The sequence below is a fragment of the Lampetra fluviatilis genome, chromosome 24 (genome assembly GCF_964198595.1).
Source record: "Lampetra fluviatilis chromosome 24, kcLamFluv1.1, whole genome shotgun sequence".
NCBI classification, from domain to species: Eukaryota; Metazoa; Chordata; class Hyperoartia; order Petromyzontiformes; family Petromyzontidae; genus Lampetra; species Lampetra fluviatilis.
Window position 1 is genome coordinate 10,733,205 of NC_136298.1, and position 23,923 is coordinate 10,757,127.

The following is a 23,923-nucleotide window of genomic DNA, read 5'->3' on the forward strand; positions in this document are numbered from 1 at the left end:
TCCCTATCACACACACACACCCAACATCCCTATCACACACACACATCCCTATCACACACACCACATCCCTATCACACACACACACCCAACATCCCTATCACACACACCCCACATTCCTATCACACACACACATCCCTATCACACACACACACCCACATCCCTATCACACACATCCCTATCACACACACACACCACATCCCTATCACACACACATCCCTATCATACACACCCACATCCCTATCACACACACACACACCCACATCCCTATCACACACACACATCCCTATCACACACACACACACCCCACATCCCTATCACACACACACACACCACATCCCTATCACACACACACATCCCTATCACACACACACCCACATCCCTATCACACACACACATCCCTATCACACACACACACCCCACATCCCTGTCACACACACACATCCCTATCACACACACACCCACATCCCTATCACACACACACACTACATCCCTATCACACACCACGTCCCTGTCACACACACACATCCCTATCACACACACACACCCCCCACATCCCTGTCACACACACACATCCCTATCACACACACATCCCTGTCACACACACACCACATCCCTATCACACACCCCCCCCACATCCCTGTCACACACACACCACATCCCTATCACACACCCCCCCCCACATCCCTGTCACACACACACACACATCCCTATCACACACACCCACATCCCTATCACACACACCCACATCCCTATCACACACACACACATCCCTATCACACACAAACACCCCACATCCCTCTCACACACACACACACCCCACATCCCTATCACACACACACACACCCCTCATCCCTGTCACACACACACATCCCTATCACACACACACACACCCCACATCCCTGTCACACACACACACCACATCCCTATCACACACCACGTCACTATCACACACACACAACCACATCCCTATCACAGCCTCCCATCACACACACCAACTACAAATATCCCCGCGTAGTCTTTTACAAAAATAAAGACACCCCCTGTAGTATAGCCTTAACAAACTGCTGGGCCAAGTGCTGTTAGCGACCACCGATTAAGGCCAGCACGGTAGATGAGGTGGGTGGTCAGCACCACACCCGGCCACCTTTGTCTTCCCAGCACTGATGTTTACACCCCGCACCAGGTACTCATTTAAGGCTGAGTAGACCTAGGGGAGGCCCAGGACCAGTTCAGATATTGGTAACCGATGTGGGTCGTGAGCGCGATAACCACTGCACTACCAGCTCCCCCAGACACACTCATCACGCAAGCCACACCGCACACACCACCACCACCCATCACGCGCACTCGTCACCCCACACCTCATCTCCCACCCCCCTCCCCCAACACCACCAATCACCACCACCACCACCCATCACACGCCGCCACACATCACACCAACTCCCCTTCCATCACCCCCCCCCGCCCCACCACGACACACCCCGCCCTGCCCCCACCACCACCCACCACCACCCTCCACCCCACACACCACGCCGCAGTCAAATCCACGTTTTGATGGAAAGAGCGCAGCTACTGTGGTGGCGCGCACAAAGGGCGCAACAATGAGGACAAGCTCCGAGGATTTCACGTTTTCTTAAAAACAAAAGCCGCGGCTGCAAAAAGACAGACGGAGCTCCGGGGGTGAAAAAGAGAGCAAGGGGGTTTTTGTGCGCGCGAGTTTTTTTTTTGGTGGGGTTGGTGGTGGTGGTGGTTGGTTGGTTGGTGGGGGGGCCCCCTGCCAGCTAGGTCCGAGAAGGGGATCCCAAGGCGAGGAGGCGAGGGAGCGGTGACCCCTGCCGCCGCCGGGGAGCACGGGGGTTGCTCCTCCTGCCGCTGCTGCTGCTGCTTCTGCTCCTATCATCATCATCATCACGCGGGCAAGACGAGGAGAGAGACGAGGACAACGATGAAATTATATGAGATCACAGCCGCGCCGTGCGTGGTGAGTGACCCGAACGGTGACGCCGATGATGTTGATAATTGTTGACGGCGGTATTTGGTGATGGTGTTCGTGGCAGTGGTGATGTTGACGATGCTACCGGCGGCGGTGGTGGTGGAGGTGCCGATATAATGTGGGAGATGCTACTGGTGCTGCTGATAGTTACGAGAAATAATGATGGTGGTGGTCGTGTGGATAATGTTGTTGCTATTGATAACAGTGGTGGTGGTGGTCGTTTTGATGGTAGTTAGTGGTGGTGGTGCTGTCGACTGTGATGAATGCGTGTGGTTGGTGGTCACAAGGGTGTCCGTGGCGTTGGTGCTGATCGTGGTGTCACAGGGTGCTGGCAATGATGGTGGTGACGGTGACAACATTTGGTGTCGATATTGATGGAAGTAGATATGATGAAGAATTCGGTGATTCTGGTGTTTATGGTAATGCTGCTGATGATGCTGCTGATGATGGTGCTTCTGCTGATGGTGCTGCTAATGATGGTGCTGCTATTGAGTGTTGAGGGAGAACACGAGTATGCTACGCTCCTCAATGATCCTGTTCGCGAAGCAACACTGAGACTCCACGCCTCCCCGTGGTCCGTTCTCTGATCGTCCCAAGCTCAGCGGACGGTTGTCACTTTGCTCGCCTGTTGTAATTCATTTGTGGGTATTGATCAATGACTTAAGTAGTGGCCAATAATAATAATAATAATGATGCGTGAGTGGTAATCACAGTGGAGATGTGTGAGTGGTAATCACAGTGGAGATGTGTGAGTGGTAATCACAGTGGAGATGTGTGAGTGGTAATCACAGTGGAGATGTGTGAGTGGTAATCACAGTGGAGATGTGTGAGTGGTAATCACAGTGGAGATGTGTGAGTGGTAATCACAGTGGAGATGCGTGAGTGGTAATCACAGTGGAGATGTGTGAGTTGGATATATCGCCGCTTCTGCACGACATATCATCTGGAACATCAACCATCATCACCTTGATCATCATCATCATCATCTTCAAAGTGAATAGTTGGCATCATCATGACCATTAAATCAGACGAATCATGGCCATCGTTAAGGGTAAGTTATTTCCTTTGACGATAAATAAATTGGTGATGTTGAAGCTGCGTTGGCAGTGGTACACAAAAACACAATCAACAACATATATAAACTCAACAAATAAAATAAAACACAATGGGCGACGTTTCGGGCGATGACCCTTAATAGCGCATGCAAATGTTTTGATCATCATCTTTGTCAACACCAAATTGTATCGAGGTCACCATTGTCATCACATTGTATAGAAAAGTTGCATCGGCATCTAAAAAAAACTTTTAAATATATATGTAACCTCTCAGCGTGTTTAAAATTTGCGTCAAATGATGTCGTGACAAGCCACACGTGCCCATGATTATTAAGTGTTGTTATCGTGATCAACACCTCAATGATATTGATTTACCGAAATCGTGTCACCTTTATCAACACCACCGATTGTTATCATCATCATCATCAACCATCATCATCCATTCTCTATTCGCTACTGGATGAAGGCCTACACATCATCATCACCACCATTGTCATCACCATTATCATCATCATCATGATTGACGTACCTATGTTGAACCTCTTTCGCATCGCACGTAGCCAACCCTGCTTAGTCGAATGTGCCGTTGTCAGAGTGCCCTTTGCGCTCACGCAATGCCCCGTGGCGTTCGCATCGTCGCACGCGACCAGAGGAGGAGCGCTGAACGTGACGAGCCTCTGGGTCTCGCGCGCCGTGGATTTGTGACGGCATCGCCTCGCTCTGTCGACCCCTGCAAACGTTGGCAAATCTGCCGCTACATCCGCGAGCAAAGTCGCGCTCATTCATTTTCAACAGTTCCTCCGATTTTAGCCTCGAACTTTTTTTAAACTTTAAGTACGCCGCTCTCTGTGCTCTCCCTCCCCTCTCTGCGGGTCACGTAAATAATGAAATAATTTCGAAAACGCGCACCTCGTGTTACATAACGCCGCATTTATCATGTGGCTACAAATATAGAAATTGGTTTATGTAGAGAGAGAGAGAGGCTGGGTTTTGTTGTTGCTGCTGCTGCAAGTCGCACGTGGCTATGCGCGCGTGTAATTTGTATCGTGCTTGGGAAATTGGCACGCGAACGGAATCACACGCCAGACACACTGTGTAATACAATATCAGTCGCGGCGACGATTAACATTGCATCTCGTATTGCATGTAATCACACCACCGGCCGAGCGGTGGACGCCCGATGACAATTGTAAGCCATAAACGAACACACGACGCTTCGCGTTAACATTGCGTGATCGTGAGCCTCTCAATGTCTCATTCCGTACATGTTTTGTTCCACGTGGTGCGGTGGTGCTAACGTGGTGGTGGTGGTGGTGACGTTGGCGATGGCAACGGTGCCGTTAGAATCATAATATTTATATCTACTGGAGGAATCCGACGAGCTATGCAGCTCTTTTTCACATCCGTCCAGCTGGGGCGGGTCAGAACGCTACAACGTGGTGATGGTGGTGCTGGTGCTGGTGGTGGTGCTGGTGGTGGTGCTGATGGTGGTGCTGGTGGTGGTGCTGGTGGTGCTGGTGGTGGTGCTGGTGGTGGTGCTGATGGTGGTGCTGGTGGTGGTGCTGGTGGTGCTGATGGTGGTGCTGGTGGTGGTGCTGGTGGTGCTGGTGGTGGTGCTGATGGTGGTGCTGATGGTGGTGCTGGTGGTGGTGCTGGTGGTGCTGATGGTGGTGCTGGTGGTGGTGCTGGTGGTGCTGGTGGTGGTGCTGATGGTGGTGCTGGTGGTGGTGCTGGTGGTGGTGCTGCTGGTCGTGGTGGTGGTTGTGATTGTGGTTTTGATGTTGGTAGTGGTTGGTGATCCTGGTGGTGACTATGCCGCTCATCGTGGTGGTAGGGAGCGAGGGGAGGGTGGGAGGGAGAGACGCGGGGATGGGGGCTGGGGGGGGTTGGGCGAACGAACGAGGCAACACAGGGATTTAGCCACAACACTGATTTTATTTTTTTACATCACAGTATCTTAAGAAGAGAGGGACGGCGAATAAGAAGAAGCGAGGCTGCTGGTTGTGTTTGGGGGTGGGGTGGAAGTGTGTGGGGGGTGGGGGGTGAGAAAGGAATAGCCCCCACCCCCTCCCAGCAGCGTTTAGAAATGCAAATACCAAAGACAATTGTGCTTAGACGTAGATTCATAATGCATTGCTCTGGCGGCGTGGGGCGGTCGAGAGGAACGCGGCCACCCACGCGGTTGGGTGTTCTTACCTTCCCCCATGCATCCCGACAAATTGCTCCGCACAACCCCACCCACCCAGCATCCCTCCCTCCCCCCCCAGCGCGCCATCTCCACGCCCCGCCATCACCCACACAACCATCATCCACCATCTCCACCGCGCCCTGCCACGCTCCGCCTTTATCACACGAACCCATTGCCTCCGCTCCTCGCTCTCCCGTTGCGAGATGTGTGGGGGGGGGGTGTAGGATGTGGTGGTGGTGGTGGGGGGGGGCAGGAGGCGATGTGCGGCTGATGGGATGGAGGAGGGGGTGTTCGATGGAGGGAGGGTTGGGGGTGTCACAAAAAACATGACAATGAATGGGCAATGCGTGTTGGTAAAGGCGGCTGATAAGATCACACGGCGAGTGTGTTAAGTTGAGCCGCGCGCTTCTACGCATTACCGATGCCAAGAGCGGCGGCCTTGACGACGATCGTGTGAATCGGAGTCGTCGCACGGCAAATTAGTAATGCCGTGTTCGGTGATTTTAAGAAGAAGATTTTTTTTCTTCCTCCGGGATTGCAAGACGCACCGCGCATCTCGTGCACGGTCGTCAATGCAGTCGATTCATATAAATAACAAAGACCCCCTTCCCCGTATAGTCCGTAACAGACTGTTGGGAGCAAGTGCTGGTAGCGAGCACCTATGAAGGCCGGCACTGCACACCAAGGGGCTGCGTGGCCAACACCACGCCCGGCCGCCTTTGTCTCTCCGGTGCTGACGTTTAACACACTGCGCCAGGCACTCATTTGTGGCTGAGTCGACCTACGGGCAAGCCCTGGACCGGTTCAAATATTCGCCACCGGCGTCGATCTCGAGGGGCACTCGAGCCGCCCGGTTCGGCAGCGCGGTGCGCAAAGAACCACTGCGCTGTCGCTCCCCACACGAAACCGGCTCGCTCACACACGCACGTGGTTGCCGGATTGTAAGACGCGCGCTTGCTTTAAGACACGATGGGGGCGGGGGGGCAGAGTGTGTCTTGTTTTCCGGAGAATACAGTAATGATGCCCGTGTGTAATTACAACGAAGCGGTAACAACAACAACAGCAGCAGCGGCGGTGGTAATGGTGCCGGAGGCACTTTAGTCTGGGTGCCGCGTCACTCCGGCCCGAACGGAGCACGGCGCGTTCTGTTTATTCCGCTTGTTTACCCAGGAAAGCCTCGCGGAGTCTCAGGACTCGCTTTCGAGGAGGGCCCTGCCAAGGTCTCGCGATGATCGCTCTGTTAGATTCCCATTTTGGAGCAATTCGCGGGAAAAAATGCTCCAAGTTGGCCCGCGCGTCGACCCGACTCTTGCGAATGGCGTCACGGGTGATGTGGCACCTGTGGGACACCAAGCGGGGGTCCCCCGAGTCTCCCATCGCACAGGGGTCTCCTTCACCACGGGGGTCTCATTCACCCCCCTCCACAAGGGGTCCCATTTCTCTCGATGCCAGACAAAACGTTTGGAGAGAGACAGCGGCGTATTCGTGGCGAAACCTCCGCACGCCTTCCGCCAATCTCGATGCACCACGTGTTACATCGTCTCGCTCCGTGAGCTCTGAGACGTGGAGCTGTCGCTTGAACAATGCCCACTCACCTGCTGAGAACAATGCGATCTTCTTGTTTCGCACGGTCGATCGACGTTCGACGCAGAGGAACGACTCCAATTTCACCTCCAGGTGGTCAAGTCCAGCCAGCGGAGTCGTTGCATCGTCGCTGCGACGTCTCTTTCGTATTTGTGGATCGGACATTGCGTCGATAGACGCCGTGCGGTCTGTTCTGTATGCCCACAGTCGCACCGCTACTGGAGAATTGTATTTCAAATGTGTGCATCGGTGTATCCGCATCTGCTGCCACGGGTTGTGCAGCGGATGCGGTTTAGCGTGGACCGTGAGCTTCGCGGAAATTCAAAACCAGGGGATCTTCTGCGTTGGGTGTTTCACAATGTGACGGAGGGTCATTATAAATCAGCGGGGTGTCTCTAAACGTATACTCCTGTGCAAGGCAGAGCACGTTGGCTTGTTATTCACTTATGGATTCATTTCCACGGGGGTTTTCTCGTTCATTCACATGGGGGGGGGGGGGGGGGGGTCACGTCTTCCACAAGGAGATCTTAATACAAGGTGGGGAGAGAGGGGGGGGGGGGTTGTCGTTTCTGGAAGGGGAGTCAGTCTCCCTTAAATTTCGATTTAAAGCTTTCGTGACTGCAGGGATTCATCTTCTTGGTTCTTTCGGTAAAGTCACGTAGAAGGGAAGTAATAAAATAATAAAAATAAAATATTATAAAATAATTCTCACGACGTTTCGGCCACAAGCAGCCGTCCTCAGGTGAAGACCTCTTGATATGCAAATTATTTTGTCAAGGCGCTCTTCCCCTTCCAACCCAGCTTAAATATACGCTCCAAGCGTGGTGGTGTTTCATTCAGACGCTGTCTCCCCGACAGACCTGGTCTTCACCTGAGGATGGCTGCTTGCGTTGTGGCCGAAACGTCGTGAGAATTATTTTATTATGTTTTATTTGTATAATTTTATTATTTCCCTTCTACGTGATGACTTTACCGAAAGAACCAAGAAGATCAGTCCTCCTTGTTCAGCGAGGGGGGTCTCATCCGCGCGGGGTTCAGCGACGCTAGGGGTCGCTCTTCCGCCGCCGAGGGCTCACCGGGGAGGGATTCTGACCTCCCCGCCCGCCACGCCCGCCCCTTCGAGGGGGGGTCCCTGGTTCAGAGTGAACCTCGTGCGAATGTGTCACAGGATGGGCAGAGGCAGACGGACAAAGCGCGACACTAACCCCCTGCGTGTGTCTGTGTGGACGTTAACAATGGTAACGTTGGCCCCACTCGCCATTGTTGAACGTTTCTGTTTTCGTACAATTACAGCGATTGAGCCTCCAGGAATTCGGCTTCACCTGTTTGATTATAGCCACGCACCGCTTCCATTCTCCTCGACGCGCACAGCCAACTGTGTGGGCATCCGCCGGTGGACGAAGGCCTCTCCAAGCCGTGCGCGTTATTTGACCATACTTCACCACGCTGGTCGATACGGGTTGATTAAGGCGTGAGAAATTTCGATTTAAAGCTTTCGTGACTGCATGGATTCATATTACAACAGTGTATTGACCTGTTACGAACCGCGTAGCCTCGCAACAGCCTATAACACCTGTAAATGCATGGTTGTAGTCACCCAGCCAAGGACTATCCAGGCGCAAATCCCGCTTAGCTTGGTGATATCGGGTGCATTCTTGGCCGTTTGGTCATGGCCTCATCAATATCTCTAATTAATTGGATTCGGGGATTAATTCCAGCGTGAGCCGGCGTGTGTAGAGCGATCCCTCTGCTCGGCGTTTACACTCACCGGCTGCGCTCTCCAAATGGTATCTGGCAATCGTGTTGCGTGCTGCCTTGTCTATGGGGTATACTTGAACAATGGCAGTAACCCATGGAAGTCGGATTTAGTTTGAAATCGTCGCGTACAGCGGCCTGGCTGAACACACGAGGTTCAAGCCCGCACCCGGGAAGCGGACTTCAACGCAAGCAAACGTCTTTTATTTATACTCAGAGCCAGAAATGCAAGTCGTCAATATGCAAACCGGTGTTGGGTACAACTTGTAATACCGTTGCGAAGGTATTGGTTATGAATCAAAAAGGCAAGTCGATCAGGCAATTATCTGCATGTAAAAGCAATCAACATGAAACCAATGTCACAAGTAGCGGAGTGAATAAATAATCGATACCGATGTCTGGTTGTCCTTAGTCGCAGTCGACCATCAGGCGACTTCTCTTGCTTATTACAGGAGTCGTTGGCGCACAACTTACTAACATCACGACCAATGTATACACATTTTAATTGATTACATTTCCCGACCTCTCCCGTGAGAAATAGACCTGCAACTCTTCCTCCCTCTCCAACTCGCTTCTGTGAGACAATGGAGGCGGCTAACAAAATTAATTGGACCTCCACAGTTTCGCCAGCATTGCCCCCTCCTCCTTTGGAGATAGAGGGTGGCTTTGCGTGCTGTGTGACCTCGTGTGCGCTGCACCGCGCCTGGCACGGCGCAGATGATCGCCGTGACGAGCACGCGACCGAGCGCGGCACATTGTGAGCCAAACCTTCCCACAAGGTTCTAAAATCAAGTTAGACTCATGGCTGTGGTGCCAAGTGCCTTAACAAGAGAACACACACTCTATACTCAAACAACCATTCAAAATTAAATATTGTACTCATCATTTGTGATCAGTATGAAAAGACATTATGATTGAGACAATTAGTATTTAATCCCGCTTAACAGTAAATGTGTTTTTGTTGTATATATATGGGTATTTCTACAACAAAACACGCGAGGAGCATGTACACACATACTGTGTGTGTGCATGCTACACTGTGTGTGTGCGTGTGCATGCTACATTCATGCACACAGTGTGTGTGTGTGCGTGTGTGTGTGCATGAATGTAATTTATTGGGAAAATGGTTTGGCCATGCTGTTGCATTGGCATAAACACAAACAACACAACAAAAACAACTCAATAACCACTCATATTATTATTTCCCTTTGAAGGCAGAGTTATTGGCGGATGTGTTTGACTTTCGTGAATATATTGGGGAGCGGTGGCGCAGTGGTTTGCACACCACGCTAATGCGCCTTGGTTGCTGGGCTTTCAGCATCATCATATTTATTTATCCTGGAGAAATCCGATGAGCTATGAAGCTTATTTTTGTGTCCACATATGTCCGGTAGTTCCAACAAGATATGAATAATATCTCGGCTGACTGGGGTCACCGGGGTTCACAATAGGATGGGGAACGTCCCACGGGTTTTCTCCAAGACGGAGATGTTTCCATTCATCAGCTACCGCTGGGGTCGGCGTGCTGTGATTTACGCGCCGTGTGTTTTTGACAGCGGTGCCCCGATCGGTCTAAATGCATATCCGGATCCTTATTCTGACTGTGATTGGGTGACGTGTGTGTTTAGTGGATCATTGCCGCTTTAAGAAGAAGAACAATTAATCGAGTTTCAAATTAAATTGGTGGAAAAATATCCGAAGTATTACGTCTCTCGTCCTCCTTTCGATTTGACAAGCAACAGTTTATTTGTTTGTCAACTGCACTTTACTTGAATATAATAACAGCGAATTGGACAGTCGATCGATGTCAATCGGTAACTGAACCGGTCCTGTCCCACCTCTACGTTGACTCAGCCTCAAATGAGTAGACTACTTGGGAGTGGTGCTGGCCGACACCTCCCCCTCGTGCGCGGTTCTGACCTTAATAGGCGCTCGCTAACATCGCTTACCACTGCAGTCTACAATCTATTGGGGGGGGGAGGTGGAATTTGAGTGTTCACGATTAAACAAAATCGTGACACTGCGTTGGCAGCGGTGCACAAAGCACAAATAACAAACGAAAGCCCCAGCACATTCGTCATTAACACTGCCCTAATCGTAATATATAATAGGCGACGTTTCGGGCAACGGCCCTTCTCCATAGCAGAAGCACATCTGCCTATTCGCAGCTCCCTGAGCTCAGCCAGGGAGCGGAGAAGAGAGCGCAAAGCGAACGCTTCGCGTGCGCCGCTCCTCCTCCTCCAGTTCCCCCTCCTCCCGCGAGCGCGTGTGTTGCGATGCTGGAGTTCATGCATGCCTTCCTCGACCCACCTCCCCCCCTCCCTCCCTCCCCACCTCCTCCCTCCCTGCCTCCCTGCCTGCCTACCCCCTCCAGCATCCCTCCTCCCTCCCTGCCTTCCCCCCCACCATCCTCCTCCGCGGAGCGCACACGCAGTCGCGCGCGTCCACTGCCGAGCTGGGTGGTCGCTCCCTAATAATAGCTCATGTTTGCTGAGTAATTTGCTTCAACCCTCGCTCCCCCCAAAGCCTCCCTCCGGCCAATGGGAGCGAGGCGAGGGCGGTGGGGCTGGGAAGCTCAATGAAGCCCGAGGGCGGGCCGGGGGATCGGGGGGGGGGCTGTTGCGGGGTGGGGGGTTGGGGAGGCGGGAGGGAGCCCCTTTTCCAAATGAATCGCCCTGTGGATCACCCATTGAGCCGCGTTCGGCAGCAGCAGCAACAACAGCCTCAGCAGCAGCAGCGGAGGCAGCGACGATGTGTACGAGGCGGACTTTGAGCGACTCCGAACCGCGGGGACTCTTATGCTAGCGTCGTGATACGTTCTCGGAGTTACCCGTACGGACACGTAGACACACGTGTGGTGTCCACGCGTGTATTTGTCGTAGTTTGTTTCTTCTTCTTTCGAGTAGTATTCTTGTAAACTATAAGCGCCGGGTGTAGCATAGCCCCTCTGCGCGCGAAGCACGCGCGCGCGTAACGCAACGGGACTCTCGCGCCCATCCGGACCGGTCCATCGCCACTGCTCATGCCCTGCCGAGTCGCGGGTTGCGCTGGCTTCCTGCGCCTGCACGAGGCTCTTTGATGGGAATTAAAGTTCGGGAGCCGTGCGCCATCACCACCATCATCACCACTGCCGCGCACCCGACCCCGACATGGACACTCAGCGGCCGGCGGAGGCGGGCGGGTCGCGCCGGTACCAGGAGGCCCCCGGTGCGCCACCACCACCACCACCACCGCCGTCATCATCCTACAAGGTGCCTGGCGCCGTGTTGAAGTCGGTGCTCGCTACGGCTCCTCGGGTTGATGTTCGCGGAGAGGGGTAGGAGGACGGCGAGCTCGGCCGTTGAAGGGGACCCAGGGTTTGCTTCTGCGGGGTTTGCGTAAAAAAAGTTTCGGTGCGCGGTTCGGATGAGCCGAGCGCCGCGGTGGTGGTTTCCGGGGTGATGGGTGTAGGTCTCGGGGTGAAGAGCTCGGGGCTTAGGGGTGAGGAGCCCCGTGGCTCAGGGGTCTGACCCGGGGAGGAGCGGTGGAGACTGCTGGGCATGAGGGGGTCCCAGCCCCGGGGTTCTCGGTTCCGGAGCCGCGCGCAAAAAGTTGCCTGCATCGCTGTTCCGCGGAGAGGTTCGTGCTGAAAGTGAGAGAGTGTGTGAATGAGAGTGTGTGAATGAGTGTGTGTGAATTAGTGTGTGTGCGAGACAGAGTGTGTGAATGAGAGTGTGAGTGTGTGAATGAGTGTGTGAATAAGAGTGTGTGAATGAGTGTGTGTGCGAGAGAGAGCGTGTGAATAAGAGTATGAGAGTGCGAGAGAGAGAGAGAGTGCGTGAATGAGTGTGTGTGCAAGAGAGAGAGTGTGTGCGAGACAGATTGTGTGTGAATGAGTGTGTGAATGAGTGTGTGAGAGTGTGTGAATGAGAGTGTGTGCGAGACAGTGTGTGAATGAGTGTGTGAGAGTGAATGAGTGTGCGTGCGAGAGAGAGTGTGCGTGCGAGAGAGAGTGTGTGAATGAGAGTGTGTGAACGAGTGTGCGTGCGAGACAGAGTGTGTGAATGAGTGTGTGAATGAGAGTGTGTGAATGAGTGTGTGAATGAGAGTGTGTGAATGAGAGTGTGTGAATGAGAGTGTGAGAGTGTGTGAATGAGAGTGTGTGCGAGACAGTGTGTGAATGAGTGTGTGAGAGTGAATGAGTGTGCGTGCGAGAGAGAGTGTGCGTGCGAGAGAGAGTGTGTGAATGAGAGTGTGTGAACGAGTGTGCGTGCGAGACAGAGTGTGTGAATGAGTGTGTGAGAGTGTGTGAATGAGTGTGTGTGAATGAGAGTGTGTGAATGAGAGTGTGTGAATGAGTGTGTGTGAATGAGAGTGTGAATGAGTGTGTGAATGAGAGTGTGTGAATGAGAGTGTGTGAGAGTGTGTGAATGAGTGTGTGAGAGTGTGTGAATGAGAGTGTGTGAATGAGTGTGTGAATGAGAGTGTGTGAATGAGAGTGTGTGAGAGTGTGTGAATGAGTGTGTGAGAGTGTGTGAATGAGAGTGTGTGAATGAGTGTGTGAATGAGAGTGTGTGAATGAGTGTGTGAATGAGTGTGTGAATGAGTGTGTGAGTGTGTGAATGAGAGTGTGTGAATGAGTGTGTGAATGAGAGTGTGTGAATGAGTGTGTGAGAGTGTGTGAATGAGTGTGTGAATGAGTGTGTGAATGAGAGTGTGAATGAGAGTGTGTGAATGAGTGTGTGAATGAGAGTGTGTGAATGAGTGTGTGAATGAGAGTGTGTGAATGAGTGAATGAGAGTGTGTGAATGAGTGTGTGTGAATGAGAGTGTGTGAATGAGTGAATGAGAGTGTGTGAATGAGAGTGTGTGAATGAGTGAATGAGAGTGTGAATGAGAGTGTGTGAATGAGAGTGTGTGAATGAGAGTGTGTGAATGAGAGTGTGAACGGGTATGACAGTGAGATAGAGCGCGTAAGAGTGAGCGTGCGATATCGTGATGTGTGGCAGAGTGCCTGCATACGTGTTTGTCCGTGCGTATCTGCGAGTCGGAGTTAACTACGTAGAATATGTATATATGTTAGTATTGAGCGAGTGAGTGTGTGTAACTCTGTATGTGAATTAACAAGATGCTTGAACTCTCGTGTGAGTGTGTGAGAGATTGTATGGGGAGCGGTGGTTCGGTGATTAACGCGCTGCGCTACAAACCTCGCGACCGGATTTCCATTCCCGTCGGATGATTATCTGAACCGGTACTGGGCCTCCCCTAGGTCGACTCAGTCTCAAATGAGTACCTGGTTCGCTGTGTAAACATCGCCACCCACCTCCGCGTGTGCTGTTTCGGCCTTCACAGGTGCTCGCTAACAGCTCTTGCCCCAAAAGTCTGTTGCTAAATGAACGTGGGAGTGTGGAGATGAATGAGTGAGCGCGCGTGTGATTGACAGTACAGTATCTGTATGTGTGTTCACGATTGTTTATTTTGATACATCAGTATTTCTCGCGTGATTTGCGTGCCTTTACGTAAGAGATGATAGCTAACGCCACTTGCTCCGACGAATCTGTGTGGCTATAGGGGTGTCTGTATACCTGTGTTTGAAAGAGTGTGAACGTGCTGCCGAATGAGTTAGCGTGCCGGTGTGAGAGTGAATGAGAGTGAATGTTGTTTGTGGATGTACGAGTGAGCGTGAATATGGGCAGCGGTGATGTATTGGTTGTTGCACTGCGCTACGGATCCGGCTACCTGAGTTCGATTCCTCGGTGAGAGCTGCGAGTTGTTGGCCTTATCCCGTGCGCCGTTCCGGACCTTAATAGGTGCTCTCTAACTGCACTTGCCCCAACAGCCCAATGTCGGCAGCACAGTGGAAGCTTTGCATTTTTCATTGTATCTGCAAATGTGTGTGCGAGTGTGTGGGTTGAATGTTGGGGATCTCGTAAGCGTGTGTTATTATTACACATGTCAAGATGTGTATACATTAGAACGCGCTTGTGTGTATGAGTGCGCGTCGTTGTGACTGTTCCACGCACGTGCGTGCGATGGTGCGCGCGCGTGCGTGTGTGTCTGTGTCTGGGGATGTTACTGAACGAGTGTGCCTCTGGAAGAACGCGTGTTGGTGAACGTTGCGGCCTTCGTAGGTTCTCGCTCACAGCACTTGCCCCAAGAAGTCTTGTGAGGCTGCGTGTCTGTGGAAGGCGTCTTTGTCATTGTCTTTGTCGGCGAATGAGTGCGCGTGTGAATGTCAGTTTCGCATCATTGTTGTGTTGGCGTGTGTACATCTGAGTGTGAGAATGCAAGTGTGCAAACTCGTTACATGAATGAGTGTGTGAGTGTGCGTGTTGTATGAGAACGTGTGTGCCTGTGTCTTCAGTACGAGTTTGTGTATTGCTGCGAGACGTGAGACGATATCCCTGCACTGGTGTGTGATTTGAGCACGTGTCTGTACCAGACAGCGCGCAGGTTGTCTGTGCATATTTCAAATCACTCGATTGGGATTGCACACTTAGCAGCAGCAGCAGCAACAGCAGAAGTCATCGCCCTCCCTATTGTCAAACTAATGTCCCTATTGCAGGCCAGGCGCTGCGTCACCTCGCCCCGCGCACAGGGACAGCTGCCACTGAGGGTCCCCTTTGAAACACGTGTTGGGATGATGCCGATGTTGTGACGTGAGAAGCGGTACGAGGCTCCCCGGCGTGGAGGACGAGGAGGAGAAGGAGGGCGGCTTCATGAGCACACAAATCGGTATCGCGATCGGTCCATTTGTCGGGCAGCACCAGTGACTAACAGCGCGCTCGTGTGCGTGTGTGTGTGCGCGCGTGTGCGTGTGTGCGTGTGTGCGTGTGTGTGCGTGTGTGTGTGCGCGTGTGCGTGTGTGTGTGTGTGCGTGTGTGTGTGCGTGTGTGCCTCTCGCTCTGCCGCTTCGCCAAACGCAGGGGGTCCCGGCTCGCTCCTGCACCCCAGCTCGCCTCCGGGAGCGCCTGGAGGCCGCCTCCTTCTCGCTGGGATGTAAACTCCAGCGCAACTGCGGCAAGGCTCTGTTCGTGGGCGTCCTCGCCTTCTGCGCCTTCGCGGTCGGGCTGCGCGCGGCGAGGATGGAGACGGACGTGGAGGCGCTCTGGGTTGAAGGTAACGCCAGCGGCGCCATTTGGAGAGAGAGAGAGCCTTGTGATGTGTGTGTGATGTGTGGATGCGTGGCTCTCCCTCCCCCCTACCACCTCCACCCCCCTCTCTCCACGACTCCTACCCCACCGGCTCAGCCCGGGCCAGTGGGCGCTCCGTGTGTGGTCCGCGTGCGTGTGGCTGGCGGGAGGGAGGGAGGGGGGGATCAGGCGCTGGGGTTTGGAGCGAGGTGGGAGGGTGAGTGAGTGAGTGGGGGGAGAGTGTGGGGGGTGGGGAGGGTGGAGGCGCGCACAGGGGCAGAGAGAGAGGGAGGGAGGTTGGGGGGGGGGCTGAGAGGAGAGACAAACAGAGAGAGCGGTAACACAAGCGCACACCACAAACTGTAAACACAGGGCCCGCACATAAACACCACGAACCACAGACAAACAGCACGAGCGCACACCGTACGCGACACACAAAGACACACACACACTTGACACACACACACTTGACACACACACACGCTTGATACGTAACTACAACAATTATACACACGGAGCCAGCCAGACACGCCGCAGACTTTACTACACAAGTGTACAGAACTTTACAGGGGCCATGCACACCACCGCGCCACGAGAGACGCACACACACACACACGGACATCTAAACACACGCACACCCGCACTGCACTACCACTGCACACGCACGCACACACGGACATCTACACACACGCACACCCGCACTGCACTACCACTGCACACACACACACGCACACACGGACATCTACACACACGCACACTCGCACTACACTACCACTGCACACACACACGGACATCTACACACACGCACATCCGCACTGCCCTACCACTGCACACACACACCCGCACTGCACTACCACTGCACACACACACGCGCTCTCTCACAGCTGTGCGCTCTCTGGTTTTTTGCTGGTGGCTCCAGCGCGCTGCGCCGAGGGCTGACGACACAGCCCCCCGCTCTCTGCTCACTCTCTCTCTGTCTCTGCCCCCCCTCGTGTAGCCTGCGTCCCAGCACTGTGCACACACGCGTGTGTCACGTGTGTGCCGCGTGTGTGTCCATGGGCTCGGGGAGCGGCACTGTAGCGGTGAGCGCGCTGCGCTGCGAACCCAGCCACCAGAGTTCCATTCTCGCTCATGGGTCACCGACACCAGTGAGGATTCTCTGAACAGGTCCTGGGCCTCCCCTAGGTTGACTCGGCCTCAAATTAATACCTGGTGCGGTGTGTAAACATCGCCACGATGGGAGACAAAGGCGGCCAGCCGTGGTGCTGGGCGACCACCCCCACGTGTGCCGTGCCGGCCTTCAGAGGTGCACGCTAACAGCACTTGCCCCAAGGGATCTTTGTCTTTGTCGGTGGGCTCTCGGCTGCCTATAGAGTGGCTGGATTGGTTCGCGATAAGCACAAGTAGATAAGAGCGAGAGAGATTCATGCGGGAAGGTTGCGGTAGGATGGTGGTGGTGGGGGGGTATTCGTGCTGGGAGGGATGCGGGAGGGAGCAGAGAGGGATTCGAGAGTGCAAATGAAGGGGATGCGGGATGGACAGGAGCAGGATGCGGGGAGGAGGAGGGATGCGGAAGAGAGAGAGAGAGATGGGGGGGGTATGCGAGAGGGAGAGAGCCGTTCTCCGCTGCTCTTTTCCTCTCCAGCCGACACAAAGTTGCGCTTCTTCCATTGTCGTGGTCGCGGCTTTAAAGGCGCCGCGCGCACTTTTACGCAGCGCTCCTTGCTCCGGGATTTTATATTAAAAAATATATATTTTTAAAAATCTGTCCGAGTCGTGGCGATCGCTCGAGTTTGAGTGGCTTCGTGGACGCACGAAAGGGCGTTGCGGAAGAGCAAAGTCACGGACGGAAGTTGACCCGGGGCGCCTTATATTGAGAAGATGACGAGGATGCCATTGTTCGGGGCCTTTGTCATCTCTTTGGCGACAGAGAACTCAGCTTGTCAATGTCACCGCTTCACCTGTCACTCATTCTTGGTGATCGCAACACTCTCAGCAGGAGCGTTGCCTCGTACACACGCATCGCCATGCCACTAACCATCAGAGGTGTGGTTGCGATGTCATCACCGTCTCACCCATCACCCTCCCCGGTGTCTCTCATCGTCTTCCTCTGTCTCTCCGCATTTCTCTCTTTGCCTCGCTCTCTCTCTCTCTCTCCATTCTCCCGTAGCGCTTAGCATTCAGGGAGTAGTAACGTGGGGGCGAGGGGGGGAGAGTTGTGGTTAGAGGGGGAGAGACGGGGGAGGGGAAGTAAGGCACTAGACAATGTCTTTTGTCTGTTATTGTTGGGAGGAAGCCGCGAAGAGAGAGAAAGAGGGCGACCCCCCCACACACACCGCCTCGCCACCCCCCCTCCCCTCCCCTTGTAAAAAAATGCAAATTTGCAAGTGAAAGAAGCCTCCTCCTCCTCGCTGCAGCATTGAGGAGGAGGAGGAGAGGCAGATGCTGCGAGAATAGATGCCGTACTCTGTGCACCCCCCCCCACCGCCGCCAGCTCTGCACGTCATGGCCACTGACTGCTGCACCGCGCTGCCCGGTTTGTTTGGAATTGCTCCGGTTTCCCTGCACCACCAAAGCAAAGACAAAGACCCCCACCACCACCACCCCCACCACCACCCCTCACCCCCCGTGTAGCCTGTAACGAGATTTGTTGGGGCAAGCGCTGTTAGCGAGTAGCACCTATGGCAGAGACCGGCACGGTACACGAGGGGGTGGATGTCGATGTTTCCTACACGCCGCGCTTGCTACTCATTTGAGGCTGAGACGACCTAGGGGAGGCCCAGGACCGGTTCAGATAATCGTCACCGGTGTTGGCCGTGAGCGGGAATCGAACTCGGGTCCGTGCGAACCGCTACCACTACCGCCACCACCACCACCACCCACCCAGCCTCCCCACCACCTCCTACCACCACCCAACCTGCTCCTCCTCCTACTACCTCCAGGCGCCCGTAGCTCAGATCGCCCCCCACCCCCATTCCACCATTCCTTGACGACTCCCCCCCTCATTGTGATTGTGTCCTGCACTGAGCAAAGGCTACAATCTCCAACTCCTGGGGGAAGCTTCTCCCGAGATGCGACGGGGATTTGTAAACCTGGCCAGGCTAAAATCGATTAAGGCTTCGTATTACGCAGCCATTGTCTTTGAATGAGTCCGTGCGTGCGTGTTTAGGTCGACTCGGCCTCAAATGAGTACCTGGTACGGTGTGTAAATGTCGCCACTGGGGAGACAAAGGCGGCCGGGCGTGGTGTTGGCTACCCACCCCCTCGTTTGCCGTGCCGGCATTCACGGGTGCTCGCCAACAGCACTGGTCCCAATCGTCTGTTCCAGGCTGTACGGGGAATTTCTGTCTTTGTTTAGGTTTGTGTGGGGAGCCGTAGTGCAGCAGCTGGCACTGAGCCGAGTTCGATTCGTGACGATTTTATGAACCAGTCCTGGGCCTCCGTTAGGTCGACTCAGCCTCAAATCAGTGCTGTACCTGGTGCGATGTGTCAACGAGGGAGACACGGGCAGCCCAGCGTGGTGTTCGATCAAAGCACTTGCCGCAGCCGTCTGTTCAAGGCCACGTGGGGGATTTGTGTCTTTGTTTATGTATCTACATGTGTGTGTGTGTGCGTGGTATGTATTTGGGGGTGAGGTATGGCCAAACAACTCACCATGACGAACAAACGTGGGGAGGATTAGATTCAGCAGTTGGTTGACAGGGGGCTTAAAATTAACGAAGGCGCTGCAAAAAAAGCCTACACATGAGATCTTTGTCTTTACTTTAGGTGTACACCTATATGTGTGTGCATAGGTGCAATTGTGTAATGTGGCTAAGTGTGTGCACGTGTACGTGCGTGTTACGTGTCAAGATGCCCAGCCTGCGTGTGTAGTAACCCTGTGTGTAACATGTGGAGCGTGGGTGTTTATCTCGCGAATTCGCTGACGATGACAGACGCTGGCAAGGGAATGCGTGGCCGCACGGATGCGAGGAACACGGGGAGAGACCGAGCGAGTTATGCCCAGATATCCGCGCTTACGCTGGGCTCCAGTCAGATTGAGGGCACGCTTGGTCTGCTCGTGTGTCTGCCGTGCCTGCGAGTCGATGCGTGGGTGGGGAGCGGTAGTGCTGCGGACCCAGGCACCCCGAGTTCGATTCCCGCTCACGGCCAACACCCAGTGACGATTATCTGAACCGGTCCTGGGCCTCCTCTAGGTCGACTCAGCCTCAAACGAGTACCAGGTGCGGTGTATAAACATCGCCACATCTTTTTTTAAAAAAAAACAACAACCGCGCAACAACAAAAATATGACATTCGTATTTTTTTGTTCCACTGGAAATTTAAATTTAACGGGCGCACACATACAGAGGAGGCTCGGGGTCACAGCGTCACCCCACCACTTCGCCCTCACCGGCATTAATTAGCCTCGGCTCCTCATTGTTACGCAAATTAGCCTGTGGAGGCGCCGTGTAAGATGGGCAGAGCATGAGAGAAGCTGTAAGGGGGGGGGGGGGAGTGTGGGGGGGGGGGGGATGTAATCATATTTTAATATTGTGATGGGTGTCGATCAGTTAGACGGCTTAGGTGTTGCTGTTCCTGTAATACTGTGTTTTCATGTGTGCTGATCAGTGGGTTGGTTAGGGTTTTGGGGGATGAGATTTGTCAAGCCGCGTTGAGATCGGTGGTGATCGCGGGGTGGGTGGCGGAGTTCGACTCCCGGCCATGGGCAACATCAGTGGCGAGTAGCATCTTGAACCTGTCCTGGGCCTCCACTGGGAATGGATAATGAGACGGAGAAAACAAGCAAAGAAAAGTCACAACGGCCATTTCAAGGATTCGCGTTAAATGCATGGCCAGAGATGAGCAGAGATGGCCAAGATGCGAAGAGAACTATAAATGTCTTGCGAGTGAGGCAGCGAGAATGGGAACGTGCAGTTTGTGTTTCATTGTGCAGTGTAATGGCAACAGTGATTGTGTATGGACCGTCGCACGTGCGTCTGTTTGGATGCACGTGTTTGTGTACATGTACGGGTGTATACACACATTCAAGCGAGTGTGTGTATGGATACATGTGTGCGACCCTGCCTGTGTACATGCGGATGCACGTGTACGTGTGTATATGTGGACATGGTGCACCTAGCCTGGCACGGGCGCTGTGGTGACGTCGCAAACGGCTGTTGTTGTGTTTTGACTTGTGTATGTGTGCACACACCTCTGCGTGTGAGCGGCTGCACGTGTGTGCGATGTGCGAACATCGCCACTGGGGAGACAAAGGCGGCCGGGCGTGGTACTGTCCACCCACCCCCTTCGTGTGCCGTGCCGGTCTTCATAGGTGCTCGCTAACAGCACTTGCCCCAACAATCTGTTAAGGCTATATATATAGGGGGGGGGGGTCTTTGTCTTTGCGTGTATACGGCTGCACGTGTGTGTACGTACGGACACGTGTGCTCGTGTTGGAAAACACGAACAGCGCGATTTGTGCTCGAGGGAGCGGAGCCATCGCGCGTCGCCTCGGCCACGGCGGAAATCCGCCCCGGTCCAGCGTCTCGCGAGGGCTCCGTGCTCTGCCTGCGTCTCTGTCTTTGGCCTAATGAGCGATGGCCTGAATTGAAAGCAACATATTGTGACAAATTTATCCCTTAGTGAGTTGACGTATGCGTGAATAGAGGGCTCTGCGAGGAGGGGGTGGCCGCGATGCCTCAGTAGAGGCGAGAGAAAGAGACCCCACGGCAGGGGGAGGGGGTGGAGTCGGGGGGGGGGCTTCTCTCTGGGCTCCGTGGCTGATGGCTGGGTCAGATGGTGGCTTGTTCTGATGGTGGCTGCGTTGGTGGATGTGTCTCTCGGTGGCTGGGTTTGATGGTGGTTGGGTCAGATGGTGGCTGTGTCTGATGGTGGCTGCGTTGGTGGATGTGTTTCTCGGTGGCTGGGTTTGATGGTGGCTGGGTCAGATGGTGGCTGGGTCTGATGGTGGCTGCGTTGGTGGATGTGTTTCTCGGTGGCTGGGTTTGATGGTGGTTGGGTCAGATGGTGGCTGGGTCTCATGGTGGCTGCGTTGGTGGATGTGTTTCTCGGTGGCTGGGTTTGATGGTGGTTGGGTCAGATGGTGGCTGGGTCTCATGGTGGCTGCGTTGGTGGATGTGTTTCTCGGTGGCTGGGTTTGATGGTGGCTGGGTCAGATGGTGGCTGGGTCTGATGGTGGCTGCGTTGGTGGATGTGTTTCTCGGTGGCTGGGTTTGATGGTGGCTGGGTCTGATGGTGGCTGGGTCTCATGGTGGCTGCGTTGGTGGATGTGTCTCTCGGTGGTTGGTTCCGATAGTGGCTGGGTCTGATAGTGGCTGGGTCAGATGGTGGCTGGGTCTGATGATGGCTGGGTCTGATGATGGCTGGGTCTCTCTGTGGCAGAGTTGGTTAGTGGCTGTGTAGGGTATGTGGCTGTGAGTGGGTTAGTGGCTGTGTAGGTAGGTGGCTAGGTGACTGGGTGGTTTGGTGACTGAATGGTTTGGTAGGATTGTGGGTTGGTAGCCAGGTGGATTCGTGGCTGGGTGACTGGGTGAATTCATGGCTGGTTTCACGGCCCATTGGAGTGGCGGTTTGGTGGCTGCGTAAGTTGGCAGTTGGGCAAGTAAGCGGCTGGATGATTTGGAAGCTGGGTGGATGGGTAACCGTTGGTGATTTGGTATCGTTTGTGGATCGGCGGGTTGGCGAATCGGTGCCGTTCACTGCGCTGTCGCTCAAGACCTCAGTTCCTGAAACCCCCCATCTGTACCAAAAAAAACTAAGAAAGAGAAAAAAAACTCCTCCCCCCCCCCCCCCCAAAAAAAAGAGAAATCTCTCGCATGGCCCCCGGCGGGAGATTTCCTGTGGAGCAGCGGGGGTGCCATTTCTACCGAGGGGTAATCCGGGTAATCCGGCCCCAGAGCACACGGCCACGCGCACACGCACGCGCAGCGCCGAGACGCCACGTACGCGGCGCGCAGACGGCGGTGTGACGGAGTCATTACCATCGTCAAGAGCACCACCGCCATCGCCATGCTCAAAGCGTTGCAGTCATTAACGGCATCATGTTGGCTCGTTTAACTGAGATCGTCACCTCAGTTTTTACCGAATTGAATCATCAAAATACTTTCCACCATCACCGTCACCAGTATAATTACTGCTGTCATTGCCGTCTTTAATTAAATCATCACGGTCTGCGCCACCGTCCTCACCACTTGCCAAGACGAGGATAGCCATGACTGTCATCATCATCTTTACACTTGTCATTATCTCTGCCTACATCATCATTCGCGGTGCCAATGCTGTCACTCCTGCCCCAGCGGCTTGACATCCGCGTGTCCGTGCGTGCGTCCACTCATCCTGCGCGTCCGTCCGCGTGCGCGTCGTTCCCTCCGCAGTGGGCGGGCGGTTGAGCCGCGAGGTGTCGTACACGCACGAGCACCTGGGCCCCGACTCCGCACTGGGCCTGCAGCTGCTGATCCAGACTCCGCGCGGGGCCAACAACGAGGGGGGCAAGGACGCGGGCAACGCCGGCGTGCTCACGCCCGACGGCCTCGCCCAGCACCTTCGCTCCGCGCACGCCGCCAGCCGCGTCTCCGTCAACCTCTACGGCCGGTACGTGACCGTCGGCCCGTCGGCCCGCCCGTCGGCCCGTCGGCACGCCCCGCCGGGTGGCACTGCCCCGCTGCTGCCACGTTTCAGGCGGCGCGTGTCCCGTGCAGGCCTAAATAGGTGCTCGCTAGCAGCGCTTGCCTTAACAGTCGGTGTAGGTTACCTGGGTAGCTAGTGGGGAGTTTGTTGAAGGCGACAGAGGCAGGGAGGGATGCTTGGACGTACGGATGTAAGGCAAAGTCTGTTCAGGGCTACATGGGCGATCTTTTGTATTTGCATGTGTGGGCAGTTTGTGTCTGAGTGGTAGGGTGGTGGCTATTGTACAGGACTGTGACCCCGGCTACCTGGGTTTAAGTTCCGAAATTACCACCTGCAACATCATCGTTATTATTAACATCCTTATCATCAAGAACTACAACCAACAACATTGTTATCATTATTATCATCATCATCATAATTAGATATTTACGCGATCTAACCTCTTATTATGGATAATTATTATGATCGACAATCGAGGTCTTGTTCAGTTTCAGGCACCGATTGCCACTGAATCAAACCCATATCACTGTGAGTGTAGTACAGGACACGGTCCCCTAAATCTCTGCTCCACATACGATCAACGTATCCACACGCACACACACACACAC

General features: G+C 54.1%; 1 protein-coding gene across 1 annotated transcript in view; it reads left to right on the forward strand.

Annotated features, from left to right (window-relative positions):
* The first annotated feature begins 11,291 nt into the window (after nt 1–11,291).
* The window catches only part of LOC144941143 (protein patched homolog 1-like), a 48,948-nt gene continuing 36,316 nt past the window's right edge, over nt 11,292–23,923 (forward strand). Inside the window, exons 1-3 of the mRNA XM_078867675.1 lie at nt 11,292–11,826; nt 15,480–15,672; nt 23,063–23,279. Coding sequence (XP_078723801.1) covers nt 11,725–11,826; nt 15,480–15,672; nt 23,063–23,279 — 512 coding nt within the window. The 5' untranslated portion in view covers nt 11,292–11,724. The remainder of the gene's footprint in view (nt 11,827–15,479; nt 15,673–23,062; nt 23,280–23,923) is intronic.